The 24,655-nt window shown below is 35.6% G+C and overlaps 1 protein-coding gene across 1 annotated transcript in view; it reads left to right on the top strand.

The window, feature by feature from the left end:
* Positions 1 to 24,655, top strand: part of gpr158b (G protein-coupled receptor 158b) — a 59,010-nt gene that overhangs the window by 10,434 nt on the left and 23,921 nt on the right. Inside the window, exons 2-5 of the mRNA XM_082172296.1 lie at positions 7,423 to 7,528; positions 15,687 to 15,789; positions 17,568 to 17,779; positions 17,987 to 18,055. Of these exons, the coding sequence (XP_082028422.1) occupies positions 7,423 to 7,528; positions 15,687 to 15,789; positions 17,568 to 17,779; positions 17,987 to 18,055 (490 nt within the window). The remainder of the gene's footprint in view (positions 1 to 7,422; positions 7,529 to 15,686; positions 15,790 to 17,567; positions 17,780 to 17,986; positions 18,056 to 24,655) is intronic.

Genomic DNA, 24,655 nt, shown 5'->3' on the forward strand with positions numbered 1-24,655 from the left:
TGAAATCCATGAATAGCCTATTCACGTAAACATAGTCAGTCATAAGCCGGGTTCACACTGTACGGCAAATGTTGAGAATCCTAAAAAATCCCCCTGAAATCTTTGCTCGCTCGTTTGACATGTTCGCCTACAGCCAATTAATGACCTTTGCGCTAGATTTTTTTTACGAAGTTCTGGCGGTGTCAGAAGATTTGACGCACAGTCCTGCAGTGGGGCTTCTTCTTTGATAACCTTCAAATTAAAAACTGATAGGGGTGCAGTCAGAACCTTATGACGTAAATAGGTTCACGGACCTCGTTTGTTTTTTCATTTTTCTTTTCAAGACAAGCCATGATCAAAATGAACGCTAGATATTGTGTTTGTTTGCTAGCCACCATTCTATCCCGCATGTAAATGCAGCTTATATATCTTTGAGTGTGTTGAAAGTTATTATGTTGTTCTATGTGTTAGTTTGTTGGCTGTATGAGACTAGCAGTAAGCTAGATCAACATTAAAATACTGATCATATTCTAACATTTCATCATGTTGAGCTATATAACATTGATTCGTTTTATGTACATTTGCTCACCTGTCTAATAAAGCACATGTCAAGTTGAAGTTTGTTGCGAAGCTCTTGGCACACCACCACGCCGATATTGATCCTCATTTTATTTCTCCTTTTGTCCCAAAGGCTGCTTGCCATGGTCCATAATGTTTGAACGAAACAACAACACCGTGCCGCTAGACGTTACACAGTTGTCCACGTCTGTTGCCATGGTTACTATGGCAGATCGAGCTGAAACCAGGGATAACGCAGATATTACGTCATTGACAGGCAACAAGGGACGGGCACTATTTAAAATTGTGAATTTCTCTGAATTTACTAATTCTTGGAAACATTTAGGATAATGTAAGTACACAGTTGAACAAAACATATAACACTGTGCAAGTGGGTTTTGGATATTTTAATACAAAAATCTTACATATTGCACCTTTAATGAACATAAATTTACACCTGCATCCTAACTCAAGCTACAACTACTGTCAACTCAAGCTACTGGCAAATGTGCATTTCTAAGAGACAAAACATGTAATATTATTAATATTGCAGCCTGAGCTGCTAACTGTGCTGAAGATACATGTCATCAAAGTCAGACAACACAAACCTGTTTCATGACTTGAAACAATTTTACCCGTTACCACATGCAGAAACTAAGAAATACATTTTTCTATTAAGATATTAATTTTAAGGGAAAATAACTAGAAAAGTGTAAAGAGTTTGTCATGTTCTGACAGTAAAGAGTACACTGTAAATGATTTCTGTTGTTTTCACAGTATTATTGCTGTATTTTCAGTGAAAGTTTACTGTAGAAACAGTTTACAGTAAGTTGCTGTCAATTTTATAGCTTTTACATTATTTTTGCTGTATTTCCAGCTTTGTCACCGTATAACTATTTACAGGAAAGTTGCTGTCAATTTATGCTTTTCTTTGGTGGGGGGAAGAAAATAATTACAGTAATTCTTATACTCCTGTTAAATTGATGACAGTATTCCAACAGACAAGCCCGACAGAGGACATTTTTTGGTTTATTGAGGTTATTTCAGCTTAGGAATTTTATAATACATCGTTTCATAAGGTAACCCATATATTAAGGCATTTAGAATATAGTTAAAAAAAAGTTTAAGTTTGCTTGAGTGTTTTTTCTTCTTTTTTTTCTTTATGGTTGCCAGATTTGGTCACAAATCCAACTAATCTCAAAGGTTATAGCCTAAAATGTTTGAATGGGAGATGTAGTCCCATCCAGTGATCAATAATATAGGCAATATAAAATAGATAGAAATCGATTTCCATGATTTATTATTATTATTATTATTATTATTATTTTGCTTTAGATTTACACACTTAATTACATAAAGAGCGAATCGCACGGGATATACACCTGGCAACCAATCATCTAACCGTCAGCCGTCAAACTCGAATTTTCCATTTCATCCTGACTGACTTCGAGGACGGAGCACGCAGAACCAGCAAGAACTAGCCAGGTAAGATGTAAAATTGTATTCAAAATCTTAAAAATTTGTATTTCTAAATGTTCCACCACTACAAATGTGAAGATATTCGTTTTACCATTAACTGTTAAGTATCCTAATCGTGGTGAGTTTGAAAGGTAAAGTTAAGGTAACGTTAGCTTTTTAACGCGAACATTCTAGCCAGTTAACGTTAGCCAAATACTAGTTATCACAAGGTTTGATGTTAATGTCAGTTATTATTTTCAAGTTTAGAACAAAGTAATCGAAATGTTCTTGTTTCTGAACACTTGTGTGTAACTTAACGTTAACGTTACACTGTGTGTGTGTTGCCTGTCGCGATCGAGGCCTCATACAACATGTTAACATATAACGTTATAACGTTATAACATAACCCTACCGGTAAGTTATGTTCTACACTAATTGAATGGACAACCACAGTGTTATTAGTCATATTATACATTTTATAACGTCAGTACGATGCACATTTAAAGTGAATACACAGGCAGAGAAAGTCCCGCCCAATGAATTCTCGCGTCTCGGCATTTCAGTTATTGAATAAGGCACTAAAATTCATAAAAGTAATCTCTCTGTGTACGTCTATGCAGTGTTGAATATGTTTTTCATTTCTTTCAGCGTGTACAGTTGTTCGAGATTGCAGTGTGCTGAGGATGAGTTTTGCTCCTTCATTAAAAACAGAGGTAAGTCATTTTCAGTTATTGAATAATGCACTAAAATTCATAAGTAATCTCTCTGTGTACGTCTATGCAGTGTTGAATATGTTTTTCATTTCTTTCAGCATGTACAGTTGTTCGAGATTGCAGTGTGCTGAGGATGAGTTTTGCTCCATTAAAAACAGAGGTAAGTCATTTTCAGTTATTGAATAAGGCACTAAAATTCATAAGTAATCTCTCTGTGTACGTCTGTGCAGTGTTGAATATGTTTTTCATTTCTTTCAGCATGTACAGTTGTTCGAGATTGCAGTGTGCTGAGGATGAGTTTTGCTCCTTCATTAAAAACAGAGGTAAGTCATTTTCAGTTATTGAATAATGCACTAAAATTCATAAAAGTAATCTCTCTGTGTACGTCTGTGCAGTGTTGAATATGTTGTTCATTTCTTTCAGCGTGTACAGTTGTTCGAGATTGCAGTGTGCTGAGGATGAGTTTTGCTCTTTGCTTGGCCCTGCCAAGTCTGAAGTGTTTCTAGTTTAATGAATTAAATTTTAATAAAGAATTTTAAACTGACTTCTGTGTGTTGTCATAATTGACGTAACATCTAAAAATCAGTAATGTAACTGTGTGAAATATTTTTTGCATACACAACTTTAGCTTTCATTCTTTTTTTAAGTGTGTAACAGATTGTAGTTGGTTATATGTTGTGTATATAAAAATACCATAATCAATTATACTGCATAGTAACTTTACAGTATTTTAAAATACAGTGCAAAAACAAGCACTGTAATTAATTTTACAGTATAAAAATGCTGTAAGTTATTATACGGTATGCTGTGAAGTACTGTTGTCAGATTTACAGTAATTTTACCGTGGAATAAAATACTGAAGCTTGCTGGATATTTGTTGCCAGTAAGTTACTGTTGATTTTACGTTAAATTTTTTACAGTGTAGTTTATAACCAAAATTAAGGGGCTGGTTTATACAACTTTCACAATATCAACTGATATGACATTTTTTATCGTGAATTGTTTTTTTTGGGCCATATCGCCCATTCGTACAATCTGACAAGCAACAGTTGTAAAGGATTATTATCGTCACGTCTTGTTTTGGTCATGTTTCCTATTGTCATGTGATTCTTTGTTATAGTCATGTGATCCTGCCATGTGTTCCCTTGTCTAATGTGTCATGTTGTCATTGGTTCATTGTGTCATTGTTCGCAGGACTGGTGTCCCTTGTCTAGTCATTAGTCCTTAAGCCCTCATGTTTGCCATGTGTCCTTGTCAAGTATTGTTTCCTGTAGCCGCTGTTGTTAAGCTCCATGTCATGCCTATGTTCTTGTTTTGTGTTTCATGCCACGCCATGCTTTTGTCGTCTGTTTGATCACGTTTTTATAAATAAACTGCACTTGGGTTCTCAACAAGCTTGCCTTCAGTGGACAATCATTACAATTATAAATCATACAGTGTGCACCTGGCTTTAAACAGTTGAGAAAGAAAGTGCACGCGTAACAATATATTGGATCCGTGCAGCTCTAATAAACCTGTGTGATTAATGTCAATCAAACAACAAAAGACAGAGAAAATCACTCACTGCTCTTGACTGAATAACTTTTGTAGCTTTAATAAGAATCAGTGTATATTTAATTAATACAGTTAAGACTAAGCAGTGTTTTATTTTTAAATTTGATTATTCAATTTCTGTTGTTAAATAAACCACTGGTTATATTTACATTAAAATGACACTTGCTACAGTAAAACAAGTTGTAGGGATGCTTCTAGAATGTGAAACATGTATATTGAATATAACTTTTTCAGTTAAAAAAAAAAAAAATATATATTTAAGTGTATTTTACACACTTAAAGCAAGATGGTATTGGATATTGAATATCGCATTATTATTTATCGCATATCATTTTTCATGCCCTTTTATATATATATATATATATATATATATATATGTATGTGTGTGTGTGTGTGTGTGTGTGTATATATATATATATATAATGTATACGTATATAAATTTCACTTAAATGGCAATTAATAGGTCATTTTCATTGCCATTAAGTGAAATTACTGAACTTAAATATACGAGCTTCATAAAAATGATCGTTAGAAGAAAATTTCAGATGGCACTTAGAGGCTTTTGCATCTGAACTCTTCATATATATGTATATATATGTATATGTATATGTATATAAAGGTTTTTGGGATAAATACGATTATTTAAATTTAAAAATATATATATCTTATGCTCACCAGAGCTGTATTTATTTGATCAAAAATACAGTAAAATAAGTAATATTGTGAACAATGGTAATATTGTACACAACCTTGTACATTGTAATGTAATGTATATGTAACATTTTAATCAAGTCATGGGTAACGCAAAAGTATAATGGATTGTGAATAGTCTTTACTAAATCTTTTGAGTCAATACATTTGTTCCCTTTTTAATAGATTACAGAAGACAGGTACATTTTTTCATTCATGTACATGAAATTCATGCGTTTGGTAGATTATTTTATCCTGAAAGCACAGGTTTTACCAGTTCATGTGTTCCTTGGGAATCAAATCCACTTTGGCTTTGCTAGCACCACATGATACTGTTCAGGCAACAGAAATGTTTCCTGTACTGTCTCTTCAGGTCTAATCCCTCATGCTGTTGTCAGGCAGGGAGTGGAAAGGAGAGGTTCATTTATAGCAATGCATTTATTTCAGAGTTAGTTGAATTAGATGGTGGAGACTGATGTGGTTCTTCATTAGCATCAACAGGGACATAGTAAGTATGTTAGTTTTATGTTACAGTGTGCCTTAATAACAGACACTATAGTCTTTGTGATACTGAAAAAGTAGTAAAGATTGTGAGAGAACATTGAGTCAACATTGAAACAGCATGGTCCACAGGTCTCATATAACATGCCTTATGGAACAGTGAAAGAGAAGCCCCTCTAATGGCCTTCTATCTGGAGTAAAAGGCAACAACTCTTATTTTCACATAATGAACCGGAGAGCTGCCTTCCCCCTTCTAGTTAGAAAGTGACTTGCATCATACAACCAGCAGCATTTGCAAATCAGATTGAATGTTCCCATGCAGAGGTGAAAAAACATTTTTCTTTTTCCAGTCTGAGTGTTGGATTCTGTGTTCTAGATCTCTAATGAGATCTCATCTCATTCCCTGGGGAAGAACAATTGAAATGCCCTTGCAAAGTAAAAAATGCCCATCCAACTCATAATGAGACGAGTATTTTTCACCAAGTAAAACTGCAGAAACTATTGGATGCATCAAGGTTCCTTTTGTATCTAACAAGCTGTCCATTCTACATTCTTTTAAAGGAATTGCATTCGTTTTACTTTGAGGAATGATTTCATGCAGTCTGTTCTAGAGCACATGCTTCACTTGTGGGTCATTCTAGAACTACAATACTTTGCAATTCCAGAAAGAAAGAAAAGGGAGAAAAAAATTGACATTGTTTTTCTTTGATTTATTAAGTAGTTGAACAAATACTTTGAAAGAGTGACATGACATATTACACAATTTTTATGATTTTTATTTATTGTATGGGTAAAATTTGAATGTCCCCACACAGTAAATATACCCACACAATGTGTCCCCACACAATATATAAATAATATTGTGCAATGGAGCTAAAGGCACACCTTAAGAAAAATAGCTTTTCGCTACTTCCATAGTGTATGATTGCAGAAAGAAAATATATGTTTGTATTGAACATTTATGGAGCAACAAATGTTGTGTGAAAATAAATCATAAAAGTGGTTTGTTTGTTTGTTTGTTTGTTTGTTTGTTTGTTTGTTTGTTTGTTTGTTTGTTTGTTTGTTTAAAAATCGTATAAATGTATGAAGTGGCAAGGCTCACCAGCATTAGGCAAAAAGCACACATTATTGAGACAAATACTTTAGCTAAAATAATGTTTTAAATAATGCCTAGTTAATACTTGTTCAAAACAATCGGTTTAGCAAAGTTTGAACTATTTTCTATTGAAAAAAATTCAATAAATATACTGTTATTAAAATAATGTTAATATAAAAATATATTTTAAAAATACAGAAACAAAATTATTTTAAAGAGTTAAGATTCTGAAAACATTGAAGGAGTTCCCATAATAATTTTATATAGATTTACAGTAGTAACAATAAATTATATTTGATCATATAATATGATAAATATCTTCTTTTTTTTTAATATGATGGTTTCATTATAAATATGTTGATTATCTCTAAGGTGGACACCCAACTTAATATATGATATTTACCATCTGAATCTAATGTCAACGAATGGAAATTCAGCCAGCTATTTATAATCATGTTAATTATTGTGCCTTTAGGCCCGACATCAGGGGCGCCTTTGACCCCAAACCATTTACATACTCTTCCGTTATTGAAAAACTGTTGCTTTAATTACTTTGAACAAAACTGAAAATCAGGACCGTGAATATATTCAATAATTTTAGAGATTCTCATTTCCTACTTAAATCTACAACATTTGTTATTGTTATTGCTCTTCAATGTCATGGAAACAGCACTGCAACCTAAAATGTAAGTAATTTACCGAAAGCCTATAAGCCTTCAACTTACTTTGATACTATACCATCTAAACATAAAAATAAACATTATGTGGCTGAAAACACTGAATAGTTGATCTTTTACTCCCTTGTGGCGTCAGGCCTGACTGCTAACTCTCACCTTTCTGTCTCTCTCTCTCTCTGTCTCTGTCTGTCTGTAGAGGAGTTGTACGTGTAGATGTTAATCTACAGGATGTGGACATTGACCAGTGCTCCAGCAGTGGCTGGTTTGCAGGAACTCACCGCTGTAACTTGACAACTATGGAGGTGAGTGTGCAATCTCATCACTTACAGGATCAGATGAGAGTATAAGCATCACAAAAACACTCAAAGGCCCGGTTCCACAGACAGGGTTTAGATTAAGCCTGGATTAGGCCATTTAATTCAATTAAGACAAAGCTTTCATAAACGTGCCTTAGAAGAAAAACATCATCTTGAGACAAAACAATGGCACTGACATATTTTAAGATATTTTCGTGCAAGTTGCTTTCAGTGAAAACAGCTCTAACATGCATTATAGTCTGGGACTATCTTAAGCCTTGTCTGTGAAACTGGGGGAATGTGTTTGGCTCAGGACCCAGATTTGCATTTGTCAGAAGTAAAGAAAAATTAAATGTATTATTAATATCATCATTATTATTCATTAAGCCAGTAACTCACAAACATGCAAAATGGTCAACACAAATCATATCAATATATTCTAGATCATATTTTGGTGCAGAAATGAAAGTAATTTGGTATTTATGTGTGCATTAAGTCACAGATAACAAAATGTGAATGTGTTGTGAGCATACAAAACATTGTATAATATATGTTAGCGTTTTGTTGGATGCAATGTTTGCATTTAACATTGTTTTCCCCTACTGTGTGTGACCTTATCAGAACACACCTATGCTTAAAGCTTTTTAATATCATATTGTCCCTGATGTAAGACTTTCCGGCATCAATTCTCCTTTCTAATTAATTGGATTGGGCAGAGTGCAATGATATTTTTGTTTGCTCAAGTGGGATTGTTTTCATTGTTCTTTTTTTTTTTTTTTTTACTGCGAAATATAAATGTGGGATTTATCACATCCTTGACTGGAGTCTATAGTAATCTGTGTTGGAAGTTGCTCCGCGAGAGCTAATTAGACTATCCGAGCTGTTCTGCCTGGGTGCCAGTGAGAGTCTGGACCGGCTTGGATGTTTCTGGAAGTTGCACTCGTACGCTAAATCACATCACTGCGTGGGTTTATGCATTATGTCATTGCACAAGCGCTGAACATGAAGTGGTGTGAAAAACACAAATACTGGACCACAAAACCAGCCACATGGGTCAATTTTTTGAAATTGAGATTTATACATCATCTGAAAGCTGAATAAATAAGCTTTACATTGATGTATGGTTTGTTAGGATAGGACTATATTTGGCTGAGATACAACAACAAAAAAATCGAAACATTGAGAAAATCTCCTTTAAAGTTGTTCATTTATGTTTGCGATTGTGCTGCATTCACTCACAAAAATAAATGTTTTATATATTTACGGTAGGAAATTTACTAAATATCTTCATGGAACATGATCTTTACTTAATATCCTAATGATTTTTGGCATAAAAGAAAAATGAATAATTTTGACCCAATACAATGTATTGTTGGCTATTGCCACAAATATACCCGTGCGACTTATGACTGGTTTTGTGATCCAGGGTCACATATGGCATAGTCTCATTTTCAAGTATACACAAATGTAACAAAATCCTTCTGTTTCTTTGAAACATGTGCCATTTAAACCTTACATAAACGAAACACTTAGTGTTCAGAAGCAGTAGCTCTTTCACAGTCCAGAGTACAATGGAAGTAAATGGGGTTCATCAACTGTTTGGTTACCGACATCCTTCAAAATAATTATCTTCTTCTGTGTTCAACAGAAGAAAGAAACTCATACAGGTTTGCAACAACATGAGGATGAGTAAATGATGACAGATTTTCCATTTTTAAGTGAACCATCCCTTTAATTTGTTTGAGACATGTCCTGCTTTGTATTTTTGCATTACTCAAGTTCTTTGTGTCACTTTCACACATAAAACTTTTATACATGGTATATAGCATGCTACAATAAATGGATTTTAAAAAATCTTTATTTTTCAACAAATGGTCAGAGAAAGGTAAGTTTTAGAAAATGCTGATCTTCAATCTCAACTGATTTATTATATTTTATAATAAAAATTAAACACATTTCAATAAGAAATAAATATTATTATTATTAAAAACCATAATGGGTAACAAATTTGGGTGGCCAATTTAACATAAATGAATGTTATTCTGTAGGCGCTAGCTAGTTTTGTGACTAAATGGTTGTTTGTAACTCATAAACTATGAAAATATTGCAGTTTCAAACTACAGCTTCAAAATCTACGCCAAACATTCCAAAAGAAACGCTTTTTATAGTGCATATATTAATGTAGTACTATCACGAATGTATTGTTCTTCATGAGGTTTTAAGAACTTTCACACCCTTCAATTAGTTATTTGTGATAGATTTTAGTATGTAGTTGTAAGATGTCTACTTACATTTCGATTTTAAGATTTTGTCAGTCTACATTTTCTTTATTTATAATGAAGTAATGTGTAGTTAGTGAGGTATAAATATTCTAAACCGATAATGAAAAAGTACTGGTATCAGATTGGCATCGGTATTGACAGATACACAAGATTGCGGTATTGGAATCAGTATCGGACATAGAAAGTGTTACTGGCTGTCCCTACCTATTACTAACAACAACAACAACAACAACAAAATCTTAAAGTGATTGTACATAATAGTGTTTATTGTAACATGAAATATAAACAATTCAACCTTTTCATGTAACAGTTTCATCAAATAAAATAAAAAGCGTTGAAAATGTTAAATAGCTCAAACCATGAGAAAATACAGCAGTCCATTACGGTACAAGGCTGTTCACGCAGAACGTGTTCTCGATCCATTTGTTTTTCATTATTATCTTATGTAAACGTGCTAAACTGGTCTCTTTACCAGCTGCGGTGCATCTCGCTGTCTTTTCAGCATCTTCTGGCATGCCTATAATGTTATGTCATACATAAAAGAGCGTGTTTAAGAACCCTTTTGTTCCATTGCTCCAAATCTTGTTCCAAAGATTTCTTCCATTGCGTTTTATTCAGCAAAAATGTGTTTTAAAAAGGTATTGGGATACCAAAGTGTTCCCTACTTGAGGATACATCGGTCGGTCAATTATATGATGGAATATTGTGTGGACTGGCCTGGGCTTTCAAGGCCCAATTGTTGTCTTGTGTAGAGGAGAATTTCCCAGTAAGATGTGATTTATTATATATGCAGTATAATGGATTTTCCTGGGCTTACTAAATTATTGACCATGCTCCATGTCTGCGTGGTCCCACTCATGGGAAAACCGGAGGAAAAGCAGCAAGGAAATGCACAGCAGGTTTCACAAGCACAACACTTGCTCCCAACCACAGCAACTGAAGCAAAACAATATTTGGAAGGCTTTCCTGTGTTTATGAGAGAGAAGAAATACTTGTGTGCTGCCATCTGAGAAAGAGGCGAAAAGCAGCATGTGTGTGTGTGTGTGTGTTTGTGGAGAGTCTATTTATAGCCTTCCTAAGACAGCAGGACCAGGCCTCTTAAAATCTGTCCTGTCATTCAAGTTGAGCAACATCAGCTCGGGGCTTGACATTCGAAGGAGCGCATCCCCGAATCATATGCACTCAATGTCCCGCAATGACTTTCCTGAGGTGGATTAACCTGAGTAATGTTTTGAGTGGATGTTAGACTCTATCAGTCTCTCTGTTACAGCTAGAGAATAAAGCTCTGGAGACTTGAGACAAAACATGTCCAAGGCCTCATCATATTTCTTTCATCATTCATAACTTTTTCTACTTCTTTGCTATTTCTTCCGCTACATTAGTTGTAATGGTAATGCTGTGCTATACCGTGGATCTCATTGGCTGTCGGCAGAAAGCTATTGTTTCTGAGTATAATCAGTGAGCGTATTCTCATGCCTCATTAGTGAAAATGTAAGACTTTAAAGGGAAAGTTCACCTATTTATGATAAAAAATTGCCCGTTTATCTGTGGAACACAAAGGGAGTTCATTAAATCAATATCCAGTTTACAATGTCTCAATTGAATGCTTATTAATACAACATCTAAGCGTGTCAGAAAAAGTACATGCAGCTCACTGATAATTTTTCCAAGTGCTCTGACAAGTTTTGGTGATATATAACCCAATATTTAAGCAGTTAACAGTAAAATTGTTTCCATTTCTTTGGCAGAAAAATGTTCACCTGCTTTTTGACATTTCTATGCATCAGAATGAAAGGTGCATTTCTGTGGGGTTATAGTATGATGAAATATGAATTTAGCATGTGCCAGAAAAATATGTCTCTGTTTAAATTATATTATTTGATGTTTTTTTATAATTACTTTAAATATTTATTTTGTCTAAGTTTCTCTGATGTGTTTTTGTTAGTGGCTTTGTAGTATAGCTAATTTATCGATAACACTTTACAACAAGGTTCAATCTGTAAACATTAGTTAACTACATGACATTAGTTAACATGAACATTAATGGGACCTTATTTTAAAGTGTTGCCAATTTATCAAAAGAATAGTATGAGTAGTTTATCTACTTTAAGTTATTTGAAGATTGTAGCTTGGCAAACAGTTTAAAGGATTAAAACACCATATTTTTAAAGTCACAGTAACTTCATAAAATATTATTGTTCCAAATACAAAAAATACAACCTTATCATATAAAATTAAGATTATAAAACATCTTTCTGTCTTTTCAGCATCATGTGCCATGAGTGCTTCATTTTTAACATGTCATGTCACATTATAAGAGTGTTTTTCAACTGTGTTCTGTTTCATTTAGTTTTGCTCAAGTCAGATTGAATCTAGATTTATTGTTTACTATGTATAAGTTGTGACTGTCAGAAATGAACAATGCTTTAACTTTGTATTTGTGTTTCTAAGATGAAGATGGATTATGCAATGACCAGTTGGTCCTTGAATAATTCAGAAAGCTCTGCATGGATGAACTGTGTAATTCAATACAATAGCAATTGCTAATTAAGTTGGCTGAACCCCTGGACATAATTGCTGATTCATCAAAACAGATGAATTTTGCATAATTCTTCTTTATAAAACTGAATATAAAGAAGTATTCTGGGGATGTCTGTTAAGAATATTTCATGCCAAAGTGTCTCAGGTTAAGGTCGAGCTACTCCAGAAGGCGTATTTTGTTCTGAAAAGACCATTGTGGTGTTGATTCACTCTCATGCTTTGGATCGATGTCCTTTTGCATCACACAACTTCTGTTGAGCTACAGATGGCCTTATATTTTCTGGTAAAATGTCCTGCTAAATCATATTTTATCACCATTTCATGCAGAAATCGAAATCCTGCAACCAAAGTATGTTAGACTAGTGGTTCTCACCATAGGGCCGGCCGGGAATGACTTAAAATGATTTAAAACAAGACAAAACAAACATTAAAATGAGCTAAAACAATCAAAAATCTGATTTTTATTTATTTATTTATTTTATTTATAATTAATATTTTTTTTGTGTAAATATCCCAAGCACTAAGCTATTTTATCAGGTGTAAATTAGTAAGTAAAAGTGAGTGAAAATATTCTTAAACGTTATTATCCTTAATCCTTATCCAGTAAATAATGAACTGCACAGTAAAATAATATTTTCATGATTTGTTATCACAACTTTTTAAATTTTGTCAAATCAACTTAGATAATTAATATGGTTCAGATAGCATAATATTTTGAGTTTTTATTTATTAAACCAATAAATATTAAACCAAATTAAACCTTCATTGTATTAACAAAAAAATAAATAATGGAAATGTCATGTAAATTCATTGGTTAAAAATAGTGAGAACATTCAGCTTTTAAAATTTAGGGAGTCCTGCAATTTAGTTTGTGGACAAGGCTTGGAGTCAAAAAGGTTGAGAATTACTGCATTAGACCACTGGTTCTAAAGCCAATGCTATGTTTACAAATGTTAAGAAAAAGCTGAAATGTCATGATAAGCAGTTAATGGGTAGCTGAGAAACACTGAAACTCGTCACAGCAATGCTGGATGAAGTGAACTGAAGGTGCACTGTCACACATATCCAAATATATCCTGCAGCAGGTGTTATGTCGGCAGGTCTTCAGTGACAGAATGATCTTGTAACTTTGCTGATGCTGACACTTCTCACTCTTGAAGATTTCCAAGCATAGACATGTTTTCAAATGTGTCAGGTCGCCCACATTTATCTGCACTGTAAAGCAGCAAGGTTTGCATTATTAAATCATATTCATATAGAGAGTATTCTCAGAGAGGAACAGCTGATATATTGAAAATCCTGTTCTGTTGCATAGGATAGAGAGAGCTATTGAACCACAGGTGTGTATAAATCAACATAATAATAACCCTCTTTAAAGTTTTGCCCTCTGGCATTAAAGGAACATGCCGACTTTTTGGGACTTTAGCTTATTCACTGTATCCCCCAGAGTTATATAAGTCCATACACCCTTCTCATCTCTGTGCATGCCGTAACTCTCTCTGATGCACCACCGCTAGCCTAGCTTAGCACAAAGACTGGAGGTAAACGGCTCCAGCTAGCATACTGCTCCCAATAAGTGACAAAATAACACCAACATTTTCCTCTTTACATGTTGTGAATTGTATAATCACAGCGTGTACAAGTAACAAGGTCACATGAGACACAGCCATCTTCTAACCATATACATACTGGGAACTATATTCTCAGAAGGTGAAGCACTGCTACTTCTGCGGAGTGATTTACTCCAACTCTGAGCGAACATTCTGCTCCTCACCACAGGGCTTCTCAGGTGCTGCGAGCAAATCACTTTTGATGGATAACTCTGGGAGATACGTTGAATAAGCGAAAGTCCCAAAAAGTGTTCCTTTAAAGTTTGTGTGAATCTTGTCTTGCGTTGCCAGACCTTTAGTCTGACGGCAGCTTTCATTGGGCAAGGACCGCGCAATAAGACGTCTGACCGACATGTAAAACTACCGACCACAGTTTGTTTTGTTCAGCGTCAAAATGTAAAGTCGATGTCCCCACAATAACAGGTCGGTGTGCATTCATTCAAGAATGTTGTGCAGGTTTACTTCAACAGTGGCGCAACAATGGCGCTGTAAACTTCACATACTTTTGAAAATGTAGCGTTTATTTGATCCCGATAAGCGCTAATTGTCACAGTTGTAAACACGACGACTTTCTCCTTCCACAAGGGGGTTTGGCATCGCAACGGGTTTGTTTATAGGAGGACCGCTCTCCTGTAGAGTTCAACCAATCAGATGACGAATTTGAAACTACCAAAGTGTTGTTTACATTTAGTGTTGTCTACATAAGACACCATTATGTGTGTCTTATGTATCAGACGTTCAGCCAACGGGGCCCGAGGATGAGACTAGGGTGAATAGGGTGGGAGGGGACATCTTGGCATTAGTGTTATTAGGAAAAAGCAACACATACATTTGAATTGAATATAGCATAGAACTTAGAATATAGCACTTGATGCACCATTTTCTTCCCAAAGATTTTTAAACCAAAGCTAAAGTGTATAAGGTAATTTATAGGTAATTACCTCCAGCAAGACTTGTTCACATTCCTTCATGCTGAAATAAAGGTGACAAAACTGTGACTTATTTAGCAGAAACATTTATCTGAGACCTGAGATCCTCACTTCATTATGTTTCGTCTGGGCTTCATGGTGCTTCTGGGTTATTTATAGAGCCTTGTGAACTTGGTGTGACTTTTTTCTAGTTCACAGTAAAACTTTCTTGAATCTGTAGACTAAAAAGTTTAAGTTGGCAAAGTCTCCTTTACACTTGAAACAGGCACAAAATGGCACAGTGTGAAATGCACATCTTGAGCACAACTTTCTTGTACAATATGTATCGTTCTATATGTAAACAGTTTTTATTTCAAGCTTGGCAGTCATTTCAAAGGGCCTGTAAGGAGCAAGCTGCTGTGAGCCCGTCAGTTTACATGCCCATGTTGGCTTTACCGTAATGTTGCCAGAATGTGAGTAAAAATAAATTGCTGCACATATATCGACTGTCATAATAACTCATAAAACGACATTTTCATATCTGAAAATCTGATAAATGACTGTGACACCACTGTCACAGATGGTCTATTAGCAGAGCTGTTTTCCTCAGGAAGTTCCTTGTTCATGCTGTGACTGTATTGAACAAATGTATATCATTTCTAGTGTCAGATAAGATTTCAGCACTTTAAATGAAGAAAGTGGTACTGGAACTAGGACTTAAAGCTTCTATCTTAAGATCCAAGGTTAAATATTTACATGAATTGTGTCTTCTGTTCTTTTAATAATGAAGTCCAGTTCTAAAACTAAACTCGTTCTTTTCCAGTGTGAACCAATTGTGGGCCATGGATTTGTGCTGGACAAGTACAAGTGCCAATGCAAGAGAGGTTTCTACCACCCAAGCCGAGTGGTGCTTAATGGCTTCTCAAGTAAGTACAAACCTGAAATGGCGAGACTTTAGATTTATTATATTACTTATTTTTTAAGGTGAATTATAGGAATCTCTATACCATCCATACTGTAATCTCTTATAGTATTTTGATAATTAGTCATACTTAATGATAATTATGATAAGATTTATTTTAAACAGTCTGAACAGTTTACAATCAGTCAATTGTGAACAGTCAATCATCTGTTTAATTGTCTGTCAACAATAAATGTGAGTGTAAAATGAATAGAAATAAAGTAATTGGTCAGAGATTGTTTGAACAGAACTAGCCTGCACTGAATTTTTCTTTCTGACAGAAACAGATACACAAGCATAGAGTTACTTCCTTCCACCAGATAATTCATGATCTCAAACTAGGCACGAAAACCCCAAAGACAAGTTTATTTTTATTTCATGTGGAGAGTCCTAGTTGTTAAGAGCAATATTCCTCTCACGTGCACTCACATATTAACTTATGCAAAAATAGCGCCATTTAATTGAGTCGCCACTACTTTTAAATAAATTAACATTAGCATGAAGACAGTATTGGCTAATTTACATACATGCCACATAAATGTGGACTAATTACAAAAAGCTGCAGTTCTGTCCAAACACGTGGCAGATACACGCATTCACCTTATTTCATATTTGATAAACCAAGGCTTGTTCATAATTCAAAAAGCCTTGGACTCTTTGAAAATCATCCAATCTGAGGTTAGTGAATGTTGTTGTTGTCTTGTCTTGCAGGGGCTTGCAAATTGTCCTCTGCAGTTACAGTCTGTTATCTGTTCTCTGTCATTGTGTGTGTGCTCGGCATTATTAGATTACTATTGTGCTTTTAAGCCTGCTTCAACTTGACTTCACTCCCTCAGGAGAAATCACTTCAGATTGAAAAAGGTTCCTCCACCCAAGTAGAAGCTAGTGCAGGTCAGCAATAGTGTTCTTTAGCTGAAGAACCCCACATTAACTTCAGCAGAGGTCTGCTTCCATTTTTGAATACTTATGAATACCAAAGTCCAAGATTTGAAATATCTTGATTGTTTCTCCTAAACAGCAGCTATGGACACTTTTGCAGGAAGTCTCCTAATTCACTCACATCTACCTAATTCAGAGGAAAAGACCCTTGATCTCGCAGAGATCTCAAAAAAAAAGCTATACTTCCATTCAAAGTTGCGAATTTAACTTGTGCGCAAAGTTGGAATATGGCATAAAACATTTGTGAATAATGCACCGTTACCGTCCAATGTGTTCATAAGAACAACATTTTCACTTCCTGGGAAATTGGCGCAAAATATCTGTAATAAAAATGGAAGATGCTGCAGTCGGGGTTTGTATCAAGGAATTTATTATGCGCATGTCTTATCAGATTAAAAAATAATCGACCTCAAAATGTGCATATGTTTTTTATGTACATTTTTAGAATTTATGCGCATCTTGTCATTTCCATCTAGAGTTTTTTCTATGCGATATCCCAACATTTTTCTCCTACTGTATAGTAGGGAATATGAGATTTCGGATGCAGCCAATGTCACATCGTTGTCATAATATGGTTCCTTGTCGTCCACCTGTTGTTACATTTACATTTATTCATTTAGCTGACGCTTTTATACAAAGCGACTTACAATTGCTATATATGTCAGAGGTCGCACGCCTCTGGAGCAACTAGGGGTTAAGTGTCTTGCTCAGGGACACATTGGTGTCTCACAGTGGATTCGAACCCGGGTCTCTCACACCAAAGGCATGTGTCTTATCCATTGCGCCACCACCCCCTCTTGTTAGAATCAGACCGGGAAACATACTCTGATGAATCCTGGGAATTGTCCGGGAGGTGTTTGCCCTGCCGAGAAGGCTGTCAGTTCTGCAGGGATGACACACCGTGTCTGGCTCAGGAGGACACTGCCCTCCGTCTTGCCATGGTCTCCATTCAGGGGTTCTGTATGCTCCTGGACTTCATCAGCATGGTGGTTGTCTACCACTTTCGTCGCAACAAGGTAAGTACGTTTACAGCCCGTTATCTCATCTGGAAACGCTTTGTACTCTATTCTGCTTTTATTCTGCTAGAGTTACCTGAGCCAAAGAAAAACTAGAGCTTGATTTCAGCTTGGGCAGGTTCATTGGCCTGAAGGGCAAATACTGCTTTTCAAAATGTCATAGTTTATTCGTTCTCTCATATTACTTCTCTCAACCTTATTTTTCAGAGGATCAAAGCATCTGGTCTTATACTTATTGAAGCGATACTTTCAGGATCTGTACTTCTCTACTTCCCTGTAAGTACCAATACTTTTTTTCAACTCCTCTATCAAAATAAAAGAGGAATATCGATTTTCCCTTTCATCCTATGTCACTATTTAAGATCAACGTGAAATGTGTGAATACCATTTTACTTCAGTAATCTGGCATATTTCCAGAGGTGGGTAGTAACGAAGTAGGCCTACATTTACTTCGTTACATTTACTTGAGTACTTTTTTAGAAAAATTGTACTTTTAAGAGTAGATTTGAATGTGGGTACTTTTTACTTTAACTCGAGTACATTTCTAATGAAAAAACTGTACTTTTACTTCGTTACATTGGGCGACGTTCCTCTCGTTACTTTATTTTAATGCAATATGTGTTGTTAAATGCGTAGTTTATTCCAAGCGCGCTGTATCTTTTTTTCTGGACTTGAGCGATGCTCAATTCACAAATGAATCACTCTTTTGAGTCGATTCTGTTCAAAGACTTCATCAAACAAGTTCAGATCTGTCTAAGTCGGTTCGCGAATCAGTTTGAATGATTCAGTTCCTGATTCTGTTCAGTTCCCTGCACGCACTGCCACTGAATCATCTGAAGCGATTTCAATTCACACTGGACTCGGAGTCGTAACAGGAAGATTTAAGCACATCAAGAGCGTTAGATGAAGTGGCAGTGGACCTACAGTACAGTCAAGTGAGAGCAAATCTTCAAATGCATCATATTTTTGCCAGCGATGAAGATCTTTATTAGTTGAACATCTTCGTAAGCTGTCTGTGAATGAATGATTCCACAGGAGTCAGGACGATATATTCGATTTCATTTCACTCAGGTAATACATTTTACAACCAAACAGATTATTACGCCACGATACTAGAAAGTATGACATTACCCGTTTTTTGGACATATACATTAATTTACATTAAATAAAGCTCCCATTGTTCACAGTTAATGAACACCCGCCATCCTGCGGTAGTGTATGTGTGTATTGCGCAGTGGCGTGCGAACTCGACTTGAAAACGAATGCCTTTGCCTGCCGTAGATAGTTAACCAGTTAAAACATGCTTGCAGAAATATACATTTGATTATATTTTGGAGAACAGTCAGAAGAAGATTCGTCGATGTACTTTTTTTTTTGTTGTTGTTTTTTTTTGGTGTGTGTGTGTTCAGGTTCAGTAGCAGTCATGAGCGCGAGCACATGTGAAGAGTTCTTAACTCTTCTCTGTCAATACATGCCTTTGAATGCAACACTCTGCAGATTCACTTTATTTCGACATTGTCTAATAATCCAAATGTAGTTGTATAAGTTACTATTATACAAACCAGAGGACAGGCAATGATTTTCGAGCTATACAGATGGCAGAAATATTGCTTACGTCTCTCTTCTGTTTTTGTTGCAAAGATAGCTGATAATAATAGTCATTTAAATAAACAAAATCTAAATAATATCATATTTTATATATATGACGACTTAAGAGGCAAAAGCCTCTAAGTACCATCTGAAATTTTCTTCTAAAAGAGCATTTTTATCAAGCTTGTATGTTTATGTTCACACTTAAATGGCAATGAAAAGTAGCCTACCTATTAATTGTCATTAAAGTGAAATTACTGAATTTAAATATACGAGCTTGATAAAAATGATTGTTTTAGAAGAAAATTTCAGATGGCACTCAGAGGCTTTTGCATCAAGTCTTCATATGTATATATATATATATATATATATATATATATAGGCCTATATGATCCGAAGTAACTAGTTACTCGCTACTTGAGTAGTTTTTTCATTGGATACTTTTTTACTCTTACTCAAGTAACTATTAAGATTATTACTTTTACTTTTACTTTGAGTAAATATTTCTATAAGTACTTGTACTTTTACTTGAGTACAGTTTTTGGATACTCTACCCACCTCTGCATATTTCTAAGTGAAAGGGCATGTTCAATTAGGAAAGATGAAATTTATTCTTTGGAATAATGTGCAGCAGTGAATCATTTTTAATTTTTTCATCTGTTAAGTACCGTTTTTTTGTGATCTGATCACAAATGGTCAGCGCTAAATACAGGTGGAAACGTTTTGTGGTCTGATCATTGTGAAAAGGTGCACTAAGTAATATGATTCAACTTTGCTGCATTGTACCAAAAGACATTAAAAAACCAATCACACTTGTGTATCTTTTCATTCGCTTCTTTTCTCATTTGCTCGTAAGCTGGGTTCCTGAGAAAGTGATGTTGGGTCTGATGAAATAAGATCTCTTTTAATTCAAATGGTCACAGATGATGTTAACACCAGATGGAAACATTGCATCTTGGCTGTGCACTTGGGATTAGATCACTATAAGCATCTAATACAAAAACAGACCAGGGACCTTTAATTTCATGCTATATTTAAAGGACCAGGCATCCAGCATGCAGCTGTAAAGATCCATTATGATTTTCGTGGTTTTATCCTTTGTTGACTGATTTGTACAGTTTGCACCTGAGGCAATGGTCTGCTTTTCATTTGGCTGGTCTAGTGTATTACATAAGCCTGTTCAATGTTGAAAGAGTGACATTATTTAAATCAGTTTAAGTGAAAGCTAAGTATTTGTTGGCCAGCTTTCAGTCACATTTATCATTTCAAATGCATATTAAGGTCTCCTTTTTGTCGCATTTCCATGTTTAGTTGCTTCTGTGAAACCCCATCAGAACGTCTTGATTCTTCAAATTCCGAATCATTCATTTCGTTGCGAATGAAAACTTGATCAAACACAATAGAAGATGCCCTATATTTGATCACTTCTCGTTTGAGAATGCTTGTGTAAATTAAAAATTGAATCTGTCAAAAATGAATTCCTCAACGGAGTTGTGTAAACTCTTAGATTCTGTGTTCTTGTTTGATTAAAAACAGGCACGTCATCTGTTGTGCTCCTGTCTCTTGGTATTTTTCTCTGTTCTTAAGCTGAGCACACCTCCCGGGCCATCTGTGATAGTCAACAGCTCTTGCATTTATTTGAGAGATAGAGGGAGGAGGAAACAGGGTAAGGATAGTAAGGATGGTTTATTTGCACACGCTGTTTGTCATTTTAGCTCTGGATAATGAAAACCAGGTAATGACACAAACAGTTTTAAAAAAAAACTATAATGAATGCAGATTGCATGCAGTTCTGAGTGTAAGGTTATGGAGCACTTTACCACTCTCATTCAGACACCTGAAACAGCTGTTTAAAATGCAGAAAGTGAGCTTGACTACACCAAACGTGTGGTGATGTTTGGTTATAGCGCTTATCTCCTCATTTGATCATATATCAATTAATAAATGCTGCCTTCTGCAAATAGAAAATATACAATTAACAATAAAAGGTCAAATTAAGATATGATGTACAAGTATGTGATGTTTTAAATCAATAATGATTATTTGAATAGCCTTACAATATAAACATCATAAACTGTTATTACATGAATATGACTAGGATTTATGCTGCCATTGGAAATTTCCCACTTCCCACTTTCTGAAGTTGTGATTACAAGCTCGTCGCATTCAAGTGTTTTGTTGTCAGAAAGAACAAGAATCTTGGAGGACTCTGCCTGTTTATTGGGAAAATCTTATTAAAGTGAAAATGATATTTAGCATCACATTTCAGTCAAATACAGGCTATTTTCGCTGTTTATAAAACATACATGCTTCAAATTATTATTCATACAAGTATATATGCACTACTTATGACAAGACAAGGCGATTGCTGTTGTGAAAAAAACTAAAGAATATCAGTAAGAGCAGCAATCGTTCTCCTCTCCGCCATGTTTAAAGTCGTGTCGGGAACTTGGGTATCAAAATGATCTCTGAGCTTATCTCTAAAATGGTAAATACAACTTGAGAGGGCGTTCATGTCCAATTTTTAACTAGGAAACTCATATTTACGTCAATTCCGATAGCATGTGAAGGCAGTTTTAAATACAACACTCAATTTGAATGATATGAAATAGGGGGTCCGGCTCTGGCTATCTATCCATCAAAGCGTACTTGTCCTGAAAAAGGTTGAAGACCACTAGTTTAGTGAATTCATTCCTAAATGTAAAAAAAAAATGGCAATAATCAGCAATAACTAAAAATTAAGCAAGGCCTCATTTTTATTTTCTTTGTAAGCCAATAATGTCGTGGTTCAATAAAAAGCATCCACAGCACCATAAATGTTTAATGAAAATCATCTGTCATCCATCTCTTGAAGTCAACATGAAATCAAAACTGACCCTATTCACTTTCTTAATTCACATTTTTGATCTTCAGTGCATATATTGCCTCTAAAACAACCTCTTGTTTTGTTCAATCTCTCCCTTTAACTAGCTGGCTCAATTCTGGTATTTAACTGCCACTTTTCACAATCCAATAAAAATATTGACACATGATGTTGAATGTTCTGTTTCATGCCACATTACGTAAGTAAAATGCATTGTGAAAGGTGTTTCATTGTCACTTTTTTCTAACAAATTCACTTTTCATGGCACAGCAAACTGAATTCTGATGTGATTTTAAGCTCTGAATAGAACAGATGACAGTCTTCAGTGATCAAACATGTGCATGCACTCAGATGCACTACGGCTGCGTATAGTTTCTATCGTGACATGCTGCTGTTCTGCTGTGCAGCGCTATGCATTATTAATGAGTCCATCAAGTTCTAGCGCAACTTGTTATAAATAAATCCTCTGATTAATTAATGGCAGAGTGTTGGAGGCAAAAGGGGACACCTATTTGTCTCCAGTCTGATGTTACAAATATGTCACTATATTTATTTTGTTGTCATTGACTCCCTGCCCTACAGCACTGAAGGTACAAGATTTGGACCAGTTTACAGTGGAATTGAACAACAGTAGGCTATTTGACTACCAACATCTGTTATGTCAGTTTCATGAAGTTTGAAGCCTTTCGTTTCTAGTGCCTTGCTGGGCATTCATAGTGTGAATTGACTTGCACATTGTGCTGACAAAGGACCATGTGACATTGTCAATTATTTGATAAGTAAAATCTGTCAAAAACATTTATTTCTCATGACCTTAACTCTTTCCCCGCCGTTGTCATAATTTTCCGGCAATCCATGTTTTCCCTGTTGTACGGTATATGACGTTATTACGCATCTTCTGAAAGATTACAGAATCTGCGGTTCGAAACACTGGGGGAAAAGAAGCAGAAACAAGCTATAAAATCATTGGTTATGCACATGTAAGCTAGCGCGATCATCGGACATTAAACCACATCAAAACTGCCTAATGTTACTGAATGAAATGTCGACCCAGGACAAGGTATAGGACTGTTCATGCTTTGGGGGTGTTGATGGATTCGATCTACTCCATCTATGTTTTGATCATCATTCTGAATCCGATCCAGACATAGTCTTTGACAAAAACACGATTTTCTCAGCTTTTTGTTCAAAATGTTGCTTTTTTATAAAACTTTTCCACATTCAAGTGTTTATAAGAAAAGATTGCATGAAACTAGAATTTTTTCTTTCTTTAAGATTTTGGGGAAAATATCCATCTTGACATAAAACCAGCAAGATGTCAATGAATTCACTCCAAACAAGCCTAAAATAACATATAACAATATACTCTATCTAGAAATGTTAAAGGCTCAGGGAAGGAGGAGGTGGGAACCTACGAACGTTAAACATAAACCTTAATCTGAAAATAAACAAATAACAAAACAAGTAAAGTGGCAGCCCCTCATGGACGACTGCCGCACATAAACATAATAAAACACAACATAAATGTCCCGAGCCTGGTACTCTCTCGTCCTTCACTGTCGTCACACCTCCTTTTATCCTTCCAGAGCTCCTCGTGGGACTCAAGACCGATGTGGCGCGCATGTGATTAACTTTCCACATACCCCCATCGCCCTGCACAGGCCGGGGGACACCTACGAGACTGCACTCTACACCGAAACACAATATTTTCTTCTCATTCTTTTTCCTCTCTTCCGTCTCTCGCCTCTGTCCCTCCTCATCCTTCCATCTCTTTTTCTCTTGCCTCGCCTGTCCGTAATTACATATAGCAATTACAATAACTGGGTTATAACTAGGTACTAACCCAGAACCTACCCCTAAACCTAACCTTAACCCTTTTAGTTATATTACAGTACTTTCTTGGGTAAGTACACTGTAAGTATGCATACTGTGAAATAGGTAATTCCATGTTGGAAACTAAATTGGCACCTGCCGCTAAAAATAGTATTTTGCTACAAATAAACATGATGCCTCATCAAGTTAGACTTAATTTCTAGCATGCATCTGGTGAGGTTTACCGTTGAACATTTCTGTGCATCTCAAATGAGCCTAGTATAAAGCAAGCAGAACCAAGACAACAGCCATAACCTGTAGCTCAAGACTGGTTGCCCACTGAAGCTAAGCAGGGTTGAGCCTGGTCAGTGGGAGACCTCCTGGGGAAACCAGGTTGCTGCTGGAAGAGGTGTTAGTGAGGCCAGCAGGGGGCGCTCACCATGTGGTCTGTGTGGGTACAAACTCTCCAGTATAGTGAAGTGGACACTACTGTCAAAGAGCACCGTCCTTCAGATGAGACGTTAAACCGAGGTCCTGACTCTCTGTGGTCATTAAAAATCCCAGGATGTCCTTCAGAAAAAGAGTAGGGGTTTAACCCGGGAATCCTGGCC

This window comes from Leuciscus leuciscus, assembly GCF_965113295.1.
Source record: "Leuciscus leuciscus genome assembly, chromosome: 6".
Classification (NCBI taxonomy): Eukaryota; Metazoa; Chordata; class Actinopteri; order Cypriniformes; family Leuciscidae; genus Leuciscus; species Leuciscus leuciscus.